Source organism: Helobdella robusta, assembly GCF_000326865.2.
Source record: "Helobdella robusta unplaced genomic scaffold HELROscaffold_16, whole genome shotgun sequence".
NCBI classification, from domain to species: domain Eukaryota; kingdom Metazoa; phylum Annelida; class Clitellata; order Rhynchobdellida; family Glossiphoniidae; genus Helobdella; species Helobdella robusta.
Window position 1 is genome coordinate 3,215,241 of NW_008703893.1, and position 20,000 is coordinate 3,235,240.

General features: G+C 40.0%; 1 protein-coding gene across 1 annotated transcript in view; it reads right to left on the reverse strand.

Annotated features, from left to right (window-relative positions):
* The window catches only part of HELRODRAFT_169888 (hypothetical protein), a gene marked incomplete at both ends in the record, with an annotated part of 14,200 nt that extends 2,184 nt beyond the window's left edge, over positions 1-12,016 (reverse strand). The window contains 13 exons of the mRNA XM_009015690.1: positions 1-5,097; positions 5,320-6,252; positions 6,340-6,537; positions 6,651-6,864; positions 7,635-8,269; positions 8,366-8,446; positions 8,781-9,729; positions 9,857-10,490; positions 10,574-10,754; positions 10,840-10,906; positions 11,199-11,302; positions 11,600-11,759; positions 11,930-12,016. The exon at positions 1-5,097 is cut by the window's left edge and continues 1,953 nt beyond it. Of these exons, the coding sequence (XP_009013938.1) occupies positions 1-5,097; positions 5,320-6,252; positions 6,340-6,537; positions 6,651-6,864; positions 7,635-8,269; positions 8,366-8,446; positions 8,781-9,729; positions 9,857-10,490; positions 10,574-10,754; positions 10,840-10,906; positions 11,199-11,302; positions 11,600-11,759; positions 11,930-12,016 (9,340 nt within the window). The remainder of the gene's footprint in view (positions 5,098-5,319; positions 6,253-6,339; positions 6,538-6,650; positions 6,865-7,634; positions 8,270-8,365; positions 8,447-8,780; positions 9,730-9,856; positions 10,491-10,573; positions 10,755-10,839; positions 10,907-11,198; positions 11,303-11,599; positions 11,760-11,929) is intronic.
* Positions 12,017-20,000: the final 7,984 nt, after the last annotated feature.

A 20,000-nucleotide genomic window follows, 5' to 3' on the forward strand; every position in this document is an offset into this window, starting at 1 on the left:
TTAGATCACCACTGGCTGACATCTGGTGATATTTTTCAGTAGATTCTTCGCCGTAGTTTGGGCTGGCTATGACAGTTGCAAAACTATCAACACTGGAACTGTCACAAAAATCTTCTGGACTCAAGGAATCCGATGTTGTTTGACTGTCACATGACGTTTTCATTTGGTGTCGAGCTGATTTGGGTGTTGGTAATTTTTGTAGAGTTTTGAAGGTTTGGTTGGTGGCTGGCATGTTGGATGTCGTTGGTCTCTGGGACGATGTTGCCGTCGTTGAAGATGGCGATGATGATGGTGGAAGGTTTTTTGGCAGTTTCCTTATAATTGTTGTTGATTTATCTTCGTATCCGTAATATTCGCCGTCTTCATCTTCCTCCTCATCCTCATCTTTTTCTTCATCTTCATCTTTATCAATCTTTTTCTCTAGAAATGCTTCTCTTTCGTCACCGTCTTTTTTAAAACCGTTTTTAAAATTTGCATCGTCCTCATCAGCTCTCTTGCTACAAACGTTTGTATCATCCACTTCCTCTTCAGTTTCATCCCCATCAACTTTTCCACGTTTCGTTAATTTTTCGGCGTCTACTTTGCTTTTTTCATCATCGTACCGACCATCATTTTCTGCCTGTTCGCTCCAATCTTGGGTGATTTTCATGCAAATACCCGTGCAACCGACTGTCTCGCAACAATTTGCAGGCGGGATGTAATCAAATAAGTTTGTTTCAGTTTCGTTTTCAGCTTTCGAATGTTCTTCGCATTTTTCGGTTTCATTATTTGCAGCGTTTTCATTCCAGGCTTTTGTGATAACTTCGTTAACAAACTCGACAGCTCTTCTTTCCATCAGGTCCTCTTCCGTCATCTCCTCAAAACTTTTACTCCTTTCCAATCCTTCCGCATCATCATCATCTTCATCCTCATCATCATCACCACCATCCTCATTTTTACCATCCAAATTATTGTTTTTATTTCTTGCGGCCAGGTGTCTGTCCAAACTGTCAGCAACATCGTCGCCATCTTCACTTCCGTCTTTAAATAACTTATCTCGGAAGCGAATCATCTGACTGACAAAATCGGACGAACTTTCAGCGTTCTCCAATTCAAACGTGGCATCCGATGACTCCTCATTTGTTTTAAATGTAAGCCCCGCCCCCTCGTAACTGTCAATCATTTTTACATCTTCCTTCAGTCCATCATTTTGCTCATCCATCATGTCCATGACTAGCTGGGATAGTTTTTCTTTCGTGACCGACATCTCATCGTCGTCGTCATCATCGTTGTCAGCAGCAGCAGCAGCAGCTGCTGCAACTGCTTCTAAATCGTGAACGTCATCAAGGACGTCCTCGTCATCGTCCTCATCATCGTCGTCGTCGTCGTCCTCATCTTCCCCGAGACCAGCTAACTTCAACTTAGATTTGATTTCATCCTTCAAAACTTTCTTCTTACTTTTAGACTTCGCTACATCGTCTGCCACTAAATCGCCAATATCGCGACTACCACCGACGTCATCGTAATCATCGTTATCGAACTCGACGTCGTTTTGGTCGCTACTGTAGCTACTTCCATTGTTGAAATTTTTATTTTTGTCTTGTAGGTAGCTTTCATAACTTGCTTCGGTGTTCATGTTTATAATGCTGGGATCGCCGACAGAAGTTATCCGCTTACGGCTTACGCTGTCATCATCCTCTTCATCATCATCCCAATAACTTGAGTGAATATATTCATCATTGATGTCGCCATTGTAGTTACTGATGTTACCGTTATAGTTGTTGTTGTTGTTGTTTATAGCACCAGGCAGGTCGTTATTGTGGTTGTAGTTGTTGTTATCATTGATGACGTCATCGATGACGTCATCATCGTCGTCGTCGTATTCAACGTCACTGTAGTATCGCGCGGCAACAACACCGTCATCGTCGTAGAATGGGTTGACTAGGAGGTTGTTGTTTATGTTGTTGTTATTGTCGTCACCGCCATCATCATCATCATCATCATCATCGCGGTGCTGGTTATGGTTGCATATGCCGTCGTTGTCGTTCATGACATTAAGTCTTACAGGTATGTTGTTGTTGTTGTTGATGTTGTTGATGTTGTAGTCCGCAATGTTTATGTCATTGTTGTTGTTGTTGTTGTTGATGTTGTAGTCCGCAATGTTTATGTCATTGTTGTTGTTGTTGTTGATGATGTTGTAGTCTGCAATGTTTATGTCATTGTTGTTGTTGTTGTCGTCACTTTCATCTGCCCCATCGTACAACTTTACATCATCATCATCATCATTGTATACATCATCATTCTTCTTATCATTTCCATAATCATCCTCACCGTACTGTTGAGTTTCGGTGAATACATCTCTATCGCATTTCTTAACAATTTCATCATCATCATCGTAATCATCATTATCGTCATTATTACCACTATTATCTGTCGAAGTTGTAGTTGTTGCAGCAGCGGTTGCAGCAGCGACTGCAGTAGCAGTTGCGGCAACAGCACTAGTTTTATGAGACATGACTTGTTTGTTGGGCGAGATTAGTACACCTTCAGGGAAATTATTCGAGTCCTCGGTTAAATAATAACACGCTTCATCTTTTACATCATCATCTTCTTCTTCCTCCTCTTCTTCCTCGTCGTCGTCATCATCTCTTCTGACGTGTTTGACTTTTTCAACATCAGCGTCTTTGCAGAAATCCCACGACGAAGTTAATGACGAGTGTGCATCATCAAGGGCTGTTTGGTCATCGTGCTGTGGTTGTTGTGGTTGTTGTGGTTGCTGTAGTTGTAATTGGTGATGCTGTGGTGGTGGTGGTGTCAGAGATCTAACTGTTATATCGTCTCTTTCCTCTTCATGGCGACATTGCTGTTGCTGCTGATGTTGTTGCTGTTGTTGTTGAAAATGTTGATGATACTGTTGCTTTTTGGCATTAATCTTTTGCCTCTCTGGTTGCTGCTGCTGCTGCATTTCAACAAAAACATCATCTTCCGGCGAGGACATGTTTTTCCCGAGTGACGTACCCCCCACGTGATGATGGTGGTGATGGTGGTGATGACTTTTATCGATAGACTCATTTTTGTCAGCCACAACTCTCGAAACGGCGCCTATCTCCAAATCGTATGTGGCCGCTAAAATGGTTGGCTCGCCTCCAGACGTGTCTGAGGATGTTGATGTCTCTTGTTTGTCGTCGCTTGATGTCGATGAAATCTTAATTTCTGCATCGTTTTTAGTGATGTCGAGAAGCAGTTGCTGGTTCAGCTGCAGTTGTTGCTGCTGCAGTTGCTGCTGCTGCAGTTGCTGCTGTTGCGGTTGCTGCTGCTGTGGTTGCTGTGCATTTTCATTCGCTAGTCTTGAGTGGTCAGTTGGTTGCTCTTTTAAATTCTGTTGTTGTTCAGTTGTTTTTTGGTTCCATTGTTGTTGATCTGAAAGACTTTGTCGCTTTCTTCTCACAATTTCTTCCACTTCAACATAATCAGCTCCGCCGTTATTATTAACATTGTTTAAATTTTCGGTGCCATAAATATTCTCGTCAGCTTTTTCACTTACAACTCCAAAAACGTCATCATTGTCAAACTTTTCATCACTAGGTTCCTTAGAAACCAGATCCGATTTTGTAGAAGTCGACGTTCTGAAAGATTCTTGAATGGCCTGCTGTACGTTTATATCAGAATCTTCAGTTATTAATAACTCGTTAAACATTTGCTCTGCTGATTCAGTGCTTCCATCCATCAAACTTTCGCTACTTTTCATACTATGACCGAATATTTTTTGGATCGAGGTCATTTTAGTTGAATCGTCCATAGGATTTTCATCTGAATGCTGCCTACATCTGAGTTTGCTGATGTTGAATGTGTTGGAGTATATGGGGCGAACTGTTGGCTGGCGGGAGTTCATCGTTTCCATGCAGAATTTACTGATTTGGCTTAACACTGAGTGTTGGTATAACATTTCTATGGCATCGCATGGTTCAAATATTTGTTGTTGTTGTTGTTGTTGTGGTGGTTGTTGTGGCTGTAGTGGCTGATGTGGTTGATTTTCATAAGTTTCGTTTGTGAATGTATCAAGCAGTGAAGATTTGTTGATTATCTCGTAATCATTTTCATCGTCATCATCATTGTCATCGCAACTTTTACTTTGTCTTTTATCACAACTATTATGATCATTTTCATCATCAGTGTTGTCACCATCCTCTTCATCATCATTGTCGTCATCATCGGCTGTAGGCCTACCCTCCTTCGAGGTGGATTGCTTTTTGGTTTTTAAAACGCCTCTACGAAAGGTGCTCTTAACATTTTCAATCGCAACGTACCTAGAATCAATGATGCCTTCTAATTCTTCATCTCCATCATCGTCTTCTGCTTTTCGAATGTCTCGATTGTTCGTCGTTGAAAATTCAATTCTGTTTTTTTGTTTTTTTCTTCTTTTATCATCGTCTTCAGCAGCAGCAGCAGTTTCATCATCATCATCCACATCATCGTCATTAACTTCTTCTACAGTTTCATCATCGTCACCAACGTACCCAACATCGTCCCCCAGACAACTCTCTTGATGCGCGGCCTCTCCCTGCCCAACAACATTTCCATCTCCTCCCTGATCATCATCATTACCGCCACCACCACCATCATCATCATCGTCGTCGTCATCGTCTTCATCACGGTCATCATCGTAACCGATACCATCATCGTCGTCGTCATCAGCTCTCTTATTTTCATCAACTTCTAGCAAAAATTCACTCGGAGATTGGCCGACCCGGACTGCCCCTGGCCTGGGCCCTAGAGACCCGCAAGCTCCTCCTACCGCACCCACCACAACTTCTTCTGAAGCTGCCTGCATCAAAGCGCCACTACCGTCATCTTCAATTTTTTTAACTTTATTCGCAAAGTACAGGTCGCCGTCGTCTAGACTGTCTGCGTCGTCGTCTACGTCATTGGCGTCAGACGTCACAATTCCGGAAAATAAATCATTCTTGTTTCCGGTAAACGTCAAATCGGAGATTGGCGAGTAGGGCGGAGTTTTGAGAGCCTCTGGGTTCGGTTCGGCGTTTGTGATTGGCTGGAAGGGAGATGTGGTTGAGAGTCTTTCGAGAGCGGTTGAGACGTGGTGAGTTGAAAGTTCGAGACCTGCTTGGTTGGTTCATGTTAGATTTTGTTTAAATATTCAAATTAAAATATTCAAACTAAAATATTCAAACTAAAATATTCAAATTAAAATATTCAAATTAAAATATTCAAATTATATGGCAAGATTTTATGAAATGTTTAATGTTGCCGTATATGGAATGATCGTGATTTTTCATTTCTATTAAATTTTCAAATCGTAAGTAAAAATAATTCAAAATTCACTTTTTCCGAACGTCTTTTCATCCGGCATATCAGGTGAGAGCGTCAACATTTCCTGTGATGATGTCATGCTATCAACCGGAAGTGTGTTTAAAAATAGATCTTGTTGTCGTTGTTGCTGTTGTTGTTGTTCGTGTTGTACCGTGGCAAATACTTCGGTCGATGGTTCTGATTGCTCCGTTATATTAACTCCTCCGTCGTCAGACGCATTCGAACCCGGTTCCTCTTCGTTCTCCTCGCTCACGGACCTTGCACTACATCTACTCAGCTTTCTTTCCAGCTCTTCAGGTTTCAATTCGAAAGACATCCTCTTAGCTCTCAGCTGCTGTTCCGTCAAAAAGTTAGAGTGTATCGTATCCGGAAATAATTCATCTGAAGTGACGTCATTTGCACCACGTGACGTGTTGGTGAGGTCGTAGAAGGAGTCAGAGGGAGAGAATTTGACTGGAGTGTGGAATGGCGCGCGAGGTACGTCTTGTTGCAGTTGAAGTTGCTGCTGCTGTTTGATGGTTGGAAGGATGGAAGTCGATGTAGCTGCTGCTGCTGGTTTTGTTGCCGGCTGAGTCAGTGATATTTTAATGAATTCATTACCAGTGATGTCTTTGTCATCATTGCTTTCATCATCATTGTCATCAGCTTCTAATCTATCCAACTCATCTTCGATGATAACATCGTCTTCTTCTTCATCGTCGTCGTCATCTCGTGTATCCATCTTTACGATCTCTTCATTCTCAATATTTTTCTTCACCTTATTTGATATTTTTTTTCTTGCGTCATCATCATCATCGTCCTCATCCTCATCTTCATCATCACCATTCTTGCTTCTATCATTATTATCACTTCTCATATTCGTTCTATCATCGTGTTTAGGCGTTGGTGCATCTTTCACGTCTGCGATAATTTCTATATACGTATTACAACCAATATAATTTTCATCTTCTCATATATTTATTAAATAAAATAAATTAATCTTTAGAAAAAAAAATCTTTGAACAAATTAAATCCAAATAAAAACGAACCAACCGTTGAATTCATCCTCAATATTAATCAGCGTGAAATCACTTGGTGATGGTGGGCTCAAATTTCGACGCTCGTCCTCATCATCATCATCACCAACAACCTCCTCCTCATCATCGTCATCTTCTTCCTTTCTCTTTCTGACGTCACCGTACATCACGTGACTCGATGATACGTCACCATCACCATCGGCCGATTTAAATTCTTCGCGGTTTCGATTTGAATGTTGATATAATGATAATAATACATGTACGTACATACCACATGCATGCAAGTATATACATTATTCAAAAATTCATTCATAGATAGTCACTCACCTAGCTCACTATCAGCTAGTAGAGAATATTCAGAAGGAGAAAGTGGTCGTTGCAGCTGCTGCTGTTGCTGCTGATGTTGTTGAGTTATCGAACTTTCTAGAATAACATTTTGAACGCTTTCTGTGACCTCTCGTAAGAGTTCATCGGCTATTTGGGAAATTATTGTTAAATCTTCGTCATAATTGCTGTCATACTTGGCATCATCAAATTGTTGCTGTTGTTGTTGTTGCGAAGGATGATAATCATCGTCATCGTCGTCGTTGTTGTTTACGATGTTTTTATGAGTATGTTGTTGTTGTGGTGGTGGTGATTTTGTTGTTGTTGTTGCAACAACATTTTCTTGTTGATCATTATTCAATGACATTTTTTCTGTTCCCACTTCGATGGCTTTGAAAATATTTGAAAGATAATAAATTAAAATGAACATCTCTGTGTTTTCCAATGTCTTATATAAATGTTAATATTAGCAGCCAGGTATTTTTTAAATTTTAATGAAATATTTATTTGATTTTTTTTATTTAATATTTGAAAAGATCTTTTAAAAATATTATTAAAATATCTTTTTATAACTATTCCGAAATAAATGAATGACAAATAAATAAATAGACAATAAATAGATAGACAACCAGCTTCTAGCATTATCTCGCGAACTTTCTCTACGGCCAATGATTCGAAGTTGACGTCATTTTTACATGTTGTTGTTGTTGATGATGATGTTGTTGATTTCGTTGTTATTGATGTTGATGTTGTTGTTGATGTTGATGATGTTAATGTTGTTGTTGACGTTGTTGTTGATGATATTGTTGTTGTTGTTCCAGTAATTGCATCATCATTTATGATTGTTTTCCCATTATCATCATCTCCATCGACGATCATTCTTTCCCTAGCGGTGACGTCATCATCAGCGTCATTAGCGTTGTCGTCGTCAGTTGTCGTCGTCGTCGTCGATGTAGCTGACGTAATTGTTGTGATGGACTGCCTGACTGACCTCATGTTATCCACATTCTCTGACGTCATCGTCAAATCCATATCATCATCGTTGTCATCGTAGTCGTCAAACTTTATTCTACTTCCGTAGTCGTCATCAATTGAAATCTTTTTCCGGTCTAGTACACCTCCGGTAAACTTTTTACCGCCATTTTTATCAACCTTTTCATCCTCATCACCACCACCATCGCTGCCATCATCATCTTCTTCCTCATCGTCATCCATATTTTCGTAGGCGGTTTCATCTCGACTGCATCTCTTTTGGACAACTACTGTTGGAGCTTGGAAGTAAAAAGTTTCCTCCTCTGGGCTCTGGACCATGGGACTAGCGGGCTCCACTAAAATTTCTGGAGTGAATAATAGTGAGATTGGGTGCTTGGGGTGTTGTTGTTTTTTGGATTCTGTTGATGTTGTAGTTGTAGAAGTAGTTGTTGTTGTTGTGGATGGCGTTGTTGCTGTTGTTGTTGTTGGTGGTGATGTTTTTTTCTGAGAAGTCGTTGTTGAATCCGTTGAAGTTGTTGAAGTTTCAATTTCATCTTGTTGCTGTTGTAGCTGATGTGTTTGTTGTGTTTCAAGCTCGATACATTCTGTCAATTTTTTACTTAACGCTTCTTCAAAAGCCACTACATCATCTGTTATTGTAGTTGTCGTTGTTGTTGTTGACGATTGAAATTGTTGTTGTTGTTGTTGTGGTTGTTGTTGCTGCTGCTGCTTTTGTATGTTATTACCGTCATCATCTTTAACTTTATTTGCACCATCCTCATCTTCATCATCGCCATCACATTCAACATCGCTATTGTCGTGCTGGTCTGATGGGAGATGATGATGAGAATGACTTTGACGCAGAGACAACATCAGCAGTCATCATAAACACCAAATCATCATCGTCATTAACGTATTGTAATCAATGTAATATAACAGACAATAACAACAACATCAACAACAACATCATCATCAACAACAACAACATCAACATTTATGTCATTAGCACCAGAAAACACATCCCTTATAATGAGTTATACACTGTTGTGAAACCAAAAAATCCAACAACAAAAGGCAACAATTATACTTACAACAACTACAACGACATTAATAATGTGAACAACAGTAACGACTGAAACATTAGCAACAACAATAGCACACCTTTTATATACTGCTGCAGCCCGTAATACCCAACGAAATCGTCTTCATCAACTGGTGTGCTATTATCCTCTGTTAGCGTTATTTGTGGACCAATTTCAGGGAAGTCCAAATTAATGTCACCTGTTGTTGATGTTATTGATGTTGTTGATGTTATTGTGGCCGTTGTTGTAGTTGCTGTTGTTGAGTTGATTAGCTGGTCTGTTGTTTCAACTGAGTTTTTTGCATTAATAATGTCATTAGGTTCAGTTGTTGTTGTTGTTATTGTTGCTGTTTTGGATGATGTTGATGTGGTTGTTGCGGTATTTGTGGAGGCTGTGGCTGTTGTAGAAGCTGCTGTGGTTGCTGTGGCTGTTGTTAGTTGGCAAACATCGTTCACATCGGCAGTTGTGGCTGTAGATACAGATTCATCGTCGTCAGCGTCATCATCTGCAGCATCATTAGCATCGGCATTATCTACACCATCATATTGTCTCAAATTTTCATTTAATGTCGCTAATGTTTTATCAATAGTTGAAGAAAATTTTTCAGTTACGTCTATTAGTAAATCATCATCGGTTTTTTTGAAAGTTTCATCTGAAGCTAAGGAACGTGATGCCGTTGTTACATCTGTAGTTGTTGTAGTCGCTTGTCGTTTCGCGTCCAATTTTGACCAGTTTTCATAATCATTGTCGTTGTCGGTTGATGGCGGTTTTGTTGTTAACTGTTTTGTTGGCGAGTGTTGGTCAGTTGTTACTGCTGCTACAGTTATTCTTGTTGCTGATGCTTTTTCATATTCGTAACAATCTGTTTCTGGCCTGTATCGGTAGAGGTCTTGAGAATTTTCAGTTGTTTGTTGCTGCTGCTGTCGCTGCTGTGGTTGCTGCTGCTGCTGCAAATGTGGATTATTTTCATAAGCCGCTAGGATGTCGTCATTCACGTTTTCATCTTCTTCTTCAGCTGACTCTGATCTCTGCGGAAATAGAAAAAACGGTTTGAAGTTGAGAAAAGTTGGATTTTTAATAAACTTTATTAAACTGCAAAAAGTTTATAATGGTAACGTGGCAAAGCAACGTTCACATTTATATTAATATAAGTACTTTTATGATGTCTCTCTCTTCGTAATTGATTTCTAAAAATGGGTGGTTCAAATTTTTTGATTGGTTGATGGGAGCAACGTCCTGATTGGTTGACCATGATGTCTGACCCATTTCCTCGTCCAATAGAATTGTCGCATTTGAAGTCGGCCAATTTTCGTATTCGTTATCCTGGTTGGCGTTAGAAAATTTTTCATCTTGATCCAATGTAAATTGTGTCTGCTGTCGCTGCTGTCGCTGCTGAGTTTGTGGTTGTTGCGGTGGCAGTGGCTGGTGTGGTTGCATTTTTTGTTGCTCCGTCATCTGACTGCTGAACTCTAGACTTTGACTTTTCCCGACGGAATCTTCATCATCCGTGCCAAGAGCCTGTTCCCATTTTTTCACCTGATCCTTCACGTATCCAGGCGGTTTCTTCTTATTGGGCGGTTCTTGATCTATTTCCGGATTTAATTTATTCACGACTTTAGTTGACGGTTTCTCATAGGTTGATTCCAATTCGATGAGACGGGTCTCAGATAGAATCTTAGTTTTGATTGGTTGTTCGTTGTTCGATGTTGATGGCGAGACAGTTTTGAATTGATTGGATAGTTCTTTGATGACTTTATTCTTAAGTTCGTCCTGCACTATGCATTTCTTCCTTGTCAGTGTTGATTCTTTTGAAGTTAGTTAATAAAAATTTAATTTTAAAAACTTAATTTAAAAATTTAAAATTTTCGTAACAAGCCTTTTTCAGCATTGTCCAAATTTTTATCTGCCTCGACTTCTGGCTCACATTTCACAAAAGCCACATTTTCTTTAGTTACAATCCCATTATCATCATTTGAATATTCATAACTGTCAATCAAAAAGTTTTCATTGGATGTAGGCGTGGCCATTTCATCTCTCAGATCGTCATGTGTATCTAGGGAATAGAGAAATGAATAGTTAATGAGTAGAGTAGCACATAATTAACATAAATTGGCAAAAATTAATAATTAAATAGGTACCTGGGTTATCCAGTTTATCAGCAGAGGAGCAGACCTCACTAAGATCGTCCATTGTTGAGCCGGCATCCTTCAGTTAGGGGAAATGTTTCAGTATTTTCATAATTTTTTGTAATAAATATTCTATTTCATTTTTAAATAAATTTATACATTCGTAAGTAAAGCAAAAAAAAATTTATAAATTTTCACAAAAAATGAAATGAATAGAGACGGAAGGGATAATTTGTGAAGAAAATAAATATACATCGGCATCTGATAGTGATTTTAAGAGAAACAAATTAAATAATTCAATAATTTTTACAAAAAATTAATAAAATCATAAGAGCAAATGAATCTCCCACTACCAGCCCCAGAGACCAAACCTTGATGAGATCCTGTTCATCGTAGGACACATCCAACGACATACCCCTCGTGATGGACGAGCCCTTCGACGAGGTCCCCAATTCAACTCTCAGGGCTTCAAACCCTGCTGTGAAACAATTTTTGAAGAATATTAACACAACAGATATATATGATGGTTTACATAATTTGTTAGCCTTGTCTAGCAATTGAAATTGAAGAAAGATGACAGAAGCTTTGATAGAGAGCATGTCATAAACTTTATCAACAGCAAACCGTCACGCAGTTGTAGAGTTGTAGTAATGCAGATATAAAAACAATCTGCCATTATCTTGCCATAGAATACAAGTTCGTTGAGTAAGAAGACGTGCATACACACGCAACACAAAATACACAAATACGTATACATAACTGAAACTCTTACTGGAATCGAGAAAAACTTTACTGGTCACCTGACCAACGGCGTGCGTAAGGTTGATGACGTCACAAGGGCACATTTCCGCGAGGTCATCCCTTCCTATGCCTCTCAGGGCTTCCTCCAAGTGAGCTCCAACGGCAGATTCCGTGTTCCTATTGGTCCAAGCCTGAAAATTAGTTTGTTTGCGTAGTGTTCATTATTACTGCATCAGCAAGAGGTTCCATTTTTTACTTGGGACACGTTTCATTATGGGCTAGGTAGATGGCAATAAGGAAGAATAAATAAAAATGTAAAAATGAAAGTATTAAAGTATTGTAGTAATTTCGCAGCAGCAACCTGCATAACTACAAGAGCCTTTTCATGGTTGTCGTTGAATTGCTTGCTGATCCTATCAACGTCTTCAACATCCAGACCCAAGTGCATGCCTAGCTTGGCGTAGTCGTCTTCATTCAGGCTCTTCCGAATCTCCCAGATCCACGTTTCAGTTTTTCAATTTCTTTTGTCTGCAAAGGACCACGACACGATGATGGATGAAGATATTGTTAGGTTATTTGATTGGATATACATACATACATACAAACAAACAAACACATACACGTACGCAGACATACATACAAACACACCCTCTTCTTTTTTTTATTGGGTTCATATTTCTCCTGAAAGACGTTATCGTCTGGCCTGCCGCCTCATTCGACCGGTATGTAGGGCGGCAATTTAAAGGTCAGAGTGACCACAGGCGTGGGGGGTTTGTCACATCTCGCCCTCACGTCACGTGGTTCTCGCATGAACGCCAACAGTCCTGATAATGATGTTGTTGATTTTGATTATGATGATGATGTTTTGGGTGAGAGGTTGCGGTTAGTGGGATGGTGGTTGGAGGTATGTGGAATGTTGGTGATGGTGATGATGGAAACGATAACAATAATAATTATCACTGTTATCATCATCGTCGTCGTTGTCGTCACCATCGTAATCAGCACCACCAAACTCACCAGCAGGGTCCTGATGATGATCCTTCAATCTGACGACGAACGGAAGTCTATTCTCGATGAACGGAGTGAACGACCTTAGACAAATTTGTTCATTGTTCTTCGAAACCGTCACCAAGTTACCCGCCGTTTCTACATACAATGGCTGACCTTCAAAGACCTTTCAATAGGTCAAGGTTGAACATTTGAAGACTATTTCAAGGTAAAATAAATTAGATATTGTCCATCTACTTTACCAACTAATTTCGGTAAATGTTCAGCTGAGTGTTTGTGATGGTTAGAAAATACATTCATAATTTGTGTGAATAAAAACAAAACTAAACGTTAGTGAAAACGATAATTAGGTCAAATGTTAATTTTTCGAAATAAGGTCAGGTCGTATCGCACTAACTTCGACATCTCTGCTGCAGGCGATCAAGTCGAATCGATCGTGAGACTCCAGTAACTTTTCCGTCTTGTCATCGGTCAGACAGAACGATCGCAAACGTCCTTTGTATGAGAATATCATGAATTTATAAAATTATGAATAATTATGAATAATAAATAATAATTATAGTCATATTAAATAATTATAATAATCAATAATAATTGTAATAATAATAAATTGTAACGATAATTTTACCTTCAACGGTGTCGGTCCTTCTTGCGAATACGGCAAACCTGCAGAAAAATGGCACAAGTGTGACGTGTGGGTAGACATCAGAGGCCAGTCTCAAGACATCCTGCACGTTTTGACACTCCATCAGCCAGAACCTTATGACGTTGGTGGGTGGTGATGGTAGTGATGGTGGTGGTGGGTGACGATTGGAATGGCTTCATTGATGAGGAGGAAGATGAGAAAGATGACGGTGGAAAGAAGATGGTGATGTTATTGATGAGGAAGAAAAGAAAGAAGAAGGTGATGGTGGGAGAAAGATGACGATGATGATGACCCAAACGAACCTAGCAGATATGGATGAAGTGAATGAGACGCAGTTGTTGGTGAACACCAGTGGCGTGGATTCAGTTATGTCTTCCCAAATCGCCGCGTTTGTACCGCCTGGCCGTCATGAAATTTCATCATTGAGGTGAGAGTTAAGATTATCATCATTGTTAAGAAAATGAAAAAAAGATAGGGCAAAAGAGAGAGAAAGAGAGAGAGAGATCAAGTAAGAGAACAAAGAAAACCAGGAGAGTAATAGAGATTTGCTAACCGACAATGCTACACAACAGCCTAACACCATGGACCTCATTGCTAGCACCATAATGATTCACCATGCCCTCTTTTGAAGCTTTGGGGCTTGGAAGGGTGAGGGTGATAGGTCTATGAAACTTTCGCCTTCTTGGCTCAATTGTCACAATGCTGCTGACCGCAACTCTATTTCCTCCGAATTTGGAAACTAAATCTGTTGGAACCGTCTGCACCTGATGATGTTTGTTAGTACATGCGTGTGTGTGCGTGTGTGTGATGTTTGTTCGGTGTGTGTGTGTGATGTGTGTTCAGTATGTGTGTTTGGTGTGTGTGTGTGAGCAAAAAACTAAGTCATTGAGTCATTGATTTGTAATTCAAAAATTCAAAATGATGTAATGAATTGTTGATTGTCCTACTTACCTGCAATCCCACTTTGGTATTTTTAGTCAAGGAGCCCTCAGGAAAAACCGCCTGAACTTGGGGCACAACGGTTGAACTTATGATGCCCCCACCCGGCCCTACAGTGCCCACTTCCTGTTTGATCCGGGTCACGAGGGCGAAATATAACGGTAGGTCGGTTGATATGATGCGACAGATCCTTTTTTGTTGCTGTTGTTGTTGTTGTTGCTGTTGTTGTTGTTGTTGGTTGTTGTTGGTAGTTGCAGTTGTTGTTGTGGTGGTTGTGGCAGATGTACCGCTGTCAAGTTCTGCAAAAACATGTTGATTTGTTTGGGTTTCAGGTAAAAAGTGTACGCATTATCTACTGCGATGTTTTATTTTAACAAAATTAACAACAACAATACCAAGTAACTAACACATTTCAACACAAACAAACAAACATACAAACAAACCAACAAACAAACCAACATACAAACAAACATACAAACAAACATACAAACAAACCGTTAAGACAAGCAACGATAGAGTCCCTGGATATCTTATTGTTGTTCATGAAGTTATGCTCCTTCCATATCTCTCCGTCTTCACTCCTTAAAATCATTATCTCCCTCTCTTTCCCACACAACGACGCAAAGTGAGGTACTTCTATGATTATCAAACTGTGTGTGCGCGTGTGTGTGCGCGTGTGTGTGCGCGTGTGTGTGCGTGTGTGTGTGTGTGTGTGCGTAGGTGTGTACACTAAATGGAAAAACATCGTACCCTGAAAATTTGACTCCAACGGGTCCCATCTCGATGATACGGCTTGCCAAAGACTCGCCTTCCATAAGAGGTGGAGGGTGTGGGATCTTATCCCTCTTAACCAGCCTACACGTGATCCGTGTGGGCATGCATATGTTGTTTGGGGGGATGATGAATCGCACCCCGGAATGACGGCAGCCCCTCATGGCCCCACCTCTTGCGTCCACCATGAAACTTACTAGGAAACTTTTTTAGTGGTGTTGATTTTGTTTGGTTGGTCAGAGTGAAGTTTTTTTCGGTTAGGTGTGTTTGTTGTTTGCTTTCTGTGTATGCGCGTCTGTGTGTATGCGCGTCTGTGTGTACGTGTACGTGTTTAAACAAACAAATCTCGCACGTGTTTTGTTTCAAATTTCATTTACACGATCCATACAATTTATGAAATTAAAAAATCGAACGGACAGACCTCTTCCAGTTAAATGATCTAAATGAATAAATAAAAAATAAAATTAATTTTGATTAATTAATTAATTGATTAAACAATTAATCAACCAATTTATTGATTAATTGGTTGATTAATTAACTGATATAATTAATTAATATAAACCTATTAATAAAAAGTCGAACATTTGGATTCTCGTGTTCATCGTCACGTCATCACTGAGTTAAAATAGTAGCTACTAATTACTACAAATACAATACTAACTCCTGTTGTTGTTGTTGCAACAGTTGTTGTTGGTGTTGCTGTTTGACGAGCGATTCGTGCAAGCTGATGATGTGTTTGTTTGACGGTGAGTAGGTGAGGCTGCTGTGGTTGCTGCTGTTTGGATGGTGGTGGTGGTGGTGCTGGGCTGTTGTTGTCGATCTGACCATTGATATTATACGCTCCGTGCTGAATTCTACAGGCTAAAGATGATAATAATAATTCTTGATTCCTTTACTAACTCATTCATTCGTTCGTTTGTTTGTTCATTCAATCATTCATTCATTTATTATTCATTCATTCATTCATTCTGTCAGCCGTTAAATTCACCTGTATGCTTGCTTGACTAGCATCTGAGAAGGAAGCGATCATTCCTCCATCTACACCATCTACCCCCCCTACTGCAGCTCCCTCACCAGCCTCCCCCTGTTTTCTCATCTTCTTTATCATCATCATTCGCCTTACTTCATCATCGTAGTCATCGTCATCATTCATCGATGACGTCATCATTATCTGGCAGGTGTTTTGCGATTGCTGTTTTAAAACCTCAATCATCTTCTTCGTCGTCGTCATCACAACCATCGTCATCATCACTATCACTACCAGCATCATCATCATCAGTACCTTCTGTTGCTGTCTTCCAATGTACTTCATATCATCCATGTACGTGCCTGGAGAAGATGTCCCGCTATATTTCTCACTGGATTTCTCAAATCCGAACGCATCACATTCCGTCTGTGTGTGTGCGTGTGTACGTGTGTGTGTGCGTGTGTGGGTATGTATGTGTGCATATATGTCTGTATACGTGTGTGTGTGTGAACGTGTGTGTGTACGTGTGTTTGTTTGTGTGTGTGAGTATGTGTGCGTGTGTATGTTTGTTTGCGTGTGTATATGTGTGTATGTGTGCGTGCGTGTGTTTGTATGAAGTGAGGTAATTTAAGTGACCTTGAACTTTTCTTCGTGTTGGTTGTCTTCGTTGTTGGCCAGGTACATGAAAGTTGGGTCGTGTGATAAAAGTTCATCGCCTGAAAATTAGTTTTATTTTCTTTTTTTCTTTATTTACATCAATCATTATCATCACCGTCATCCTCACTATCGTCATCATCATCCTCACTATCGTCATCATCATCCTCACTATCGTCATCATCATCCTCACTATCGTCATCATCATCCTCACTATCGTCATCATCATCCTCACAATCGTCATCATCATCAAAACTGTCATTACATCATCATCACCATCACGACCTCCTTCATTTTCAGAGTCAGACAGTGGAGCTTCTTGCATGGTCTCAGGGATGTGCGACTTGTACTTGACCTCTTGACCTCTCTCCGGTTCCACGTTCACTTCCGTTACCTTCTTCAGAATCTCCACTACGGATATGTAACCCAGACGGTGGGCTATGGAGAGAGCCGACTGACCACACTTTAGATGTTGTTGTTGTTGTTGTTGTTGTTATTGTTGTCATTGTTGTTGTTGTCGTTGTTGTTGTTCACAGTTGTTTGTCGTTGTTAGAAGTATCAACATTATCGTCGTCAACATCATGCAGTGTATTTTAGTACCTTAATCACTCTATCACATCTTCACAACTACATGAACTTACATCATCGTCTCCATCATCATCACATCCTCCTCTTCCTCATCATCATCATCACATCATCATCGTCTTCATCACATCATCATCGTCTTCATCACATCATCATCGTCTTCATCACATCATCATCGTCTTCATCACATCATCCTCATCGTCTTCATCAAATTTTTATCTTTTTTCATCGCACTTACATCCGTCAGCATGTCAGGTGACGCTCCTGACTTCAGCAGCTGTTTGATGACCATCACGTGACCTTGCTGGGCGGCCTGGTGCAGTGGGGTGTAGCCCAGCTGAAATGAATAAGTTTGCATAAATTAATTTTAAACGATTTCTTACTTATAGACTAATTACCATTTTCTTATTAGCAATCATTTTTTTTCTAATAAATATGGGTATGTCATTTAAAATCGCAAGAAATACTACACCAAACAAGCTTCGTCTGAAACGCTCTTGCATACAGAACGACTAATAAACATTTACACACACAGACACCACACACACACACACAGACACCGCACCCACGCACGCACGCACAAACAGACACACAAAAAACCAACCTGTGTGGTCTGATTGACCAGGGCTCCATTCTCTATAAGGAACTTGACCATGTTAAGCTGACCGAAGTGGCAGGCTGTGTGTAGAGGCGTGTATCCGGCCTGAAAGATAATAAATAAAAAAAAACAATAATTTCAAAAAATTATATTTAATTATTCATGCAAATATTATAATTTTAAAAATCATTATCATCATAACCATCATCACCTCTGACGTAACTTACGTTGGTCAGTTTATTCAAATCTGCCCCAAAACACTTCAACCTCTTGGCAACACCCACGTGGTCTTCTTGGGCCGCCAGATGCATGGGCACTAACCCATTTTTGGAGGGGACATCGGCCTTTGATGACACCTCCAATAACAAGGTCACCATGTCTTCGTGACCTTCTTGCGTGGCCAGGTGCAGCGGGGTGAAGCCGTTCTGTGATGGCGATGTGATGATGATGTCATAATGATGTCATGACAACGTGATGACGTCATCCTCATCATCCTCATCATCACTACCACAACAACAAGAGAAACAACAACCTTGGAGGGGGAGTTGGGGTCAGCGCCATGCTTCAATAGGGTCAAAGCGATTTCCATTTCATTTTTTTTGGCTGTTATGTGAAGCGGCGTGTAGCCATTCTAGTAAGAAATATTTATTATCGTAGTAGTAGTAGTAGTAACAACAGCAGCGGCAGTAGTAGTAGTAGTAGTAGTAGCAGTTAGAGCAGTATCAATAGTAGCACTAGAAGATATGGTACTGTGTATACCCCTAACAGACCTTTGAAATACAATGCGGATTCGCTCCAGACTCCAGCAAATACAGGGCGACATCGATGACGTCATAATGCGTGGCAACGTGCAATGGGGTCAAACCGTTTTTGCCCTCCATGTTGACCTCTGAACCCTGTTTCACTAGCCGTTTTACGACTCGCAGGTGACCGTTTTTAGCGGCTACGTGTAGCGGTGTAAATCCTCTCTGTGTTGTTCGTTTGTGTGTGTGTGTGTGTGAGAGTGTTGTTTGTTTACGTGCGTGTTTGTGTGTGTGAGTGTGTGTGAGTGTGGGTGTGTCCGTATGTGTAGTAATTAGTTTATTGTGTGGTATGTAATGTGATATGAAGTAATTAAACAAACGAATAAATAAATATATATAAATACATATACATGTATGAAGGTTAGCATGATAAAAAAAACTCACTTTTGATTTTAAAGTCATCTTTGCCCCGTGATCCAGGAGTACCTGGCAGACGTCATCATGGCCCTCCTTAGCGGCAATATGCAGAGGGGTGTATAAATCTTTTGTGGTGGCGTCAGGGCAAGCCCCGTGCTGAAGTAGTAGGAGGGCATTGTCGATGTTACCAAGTCGGCAGGCTATGTGCAGCGGCGTCTGCTGCTCCTTTAGATAGATAAATAAATAAATAAATAATGAAATAAATAAATAAATAATATAATAAATGAATAATAAAATAAATAAATAATAAAAATTTATTTTGAAAAAATTAAATTCACATTAAAGCGACAGTGGATGGAACCAAGAAGAACCAAACCCACCAAACAAACCAAACCAACCCTTGCCTTAGCATGGTCGATCTGCGCGCCATTCCTCAGAAGGGCCCTCATGATGTCTAGCTGGTTGGCCCTGGCTGCCAAATGTAGGGCAGTTTCACCCCTAACAGTGGTCTGATTGGGGCTGGCACCCCTCTGTAGGAGGTACAGTACAACGCTGAGGTTACCCATGAATGATGCCACGTGTAGAGGAGTTAGGCCGGACTAAATTGATGATGAGAATACGGTTTTGTTATTATATTATAGTTATTATAAAATATACAATTTTCAATTAATATTATTATCAATAATATAGTTAATTATAGTTAATTACGAATAATTATGACAAAAACCTCTGTTGTGGCCTCTAAAGTTGCGCCAAATTTCAAAAGCAGTTCGACAATTTTCAGCCTATTCTTCTTGCAAGCGATATGAAGTGGTGTGAAACCGTTCTGTATGTTTGACGGTTTGTTTGTTGGCTTGTTCATTTGTTTGTTTGTTTGTTTGTTTGTTTGCTGGGTTACTCATTTGTTTATTTGTTTGTTTGTTTGTAGGCTTGCTTACATACAACTTTATTCATTTCACTACGATTACAACAACGGGTGATGATGATAAAACTATTACCATCATCATAATCAACATTATCATCACTATCATCATCACCAACTGGCTACCACCACCACCACTACCATCATCATCATCACCAACTGGCTACCACCACCACCACAAC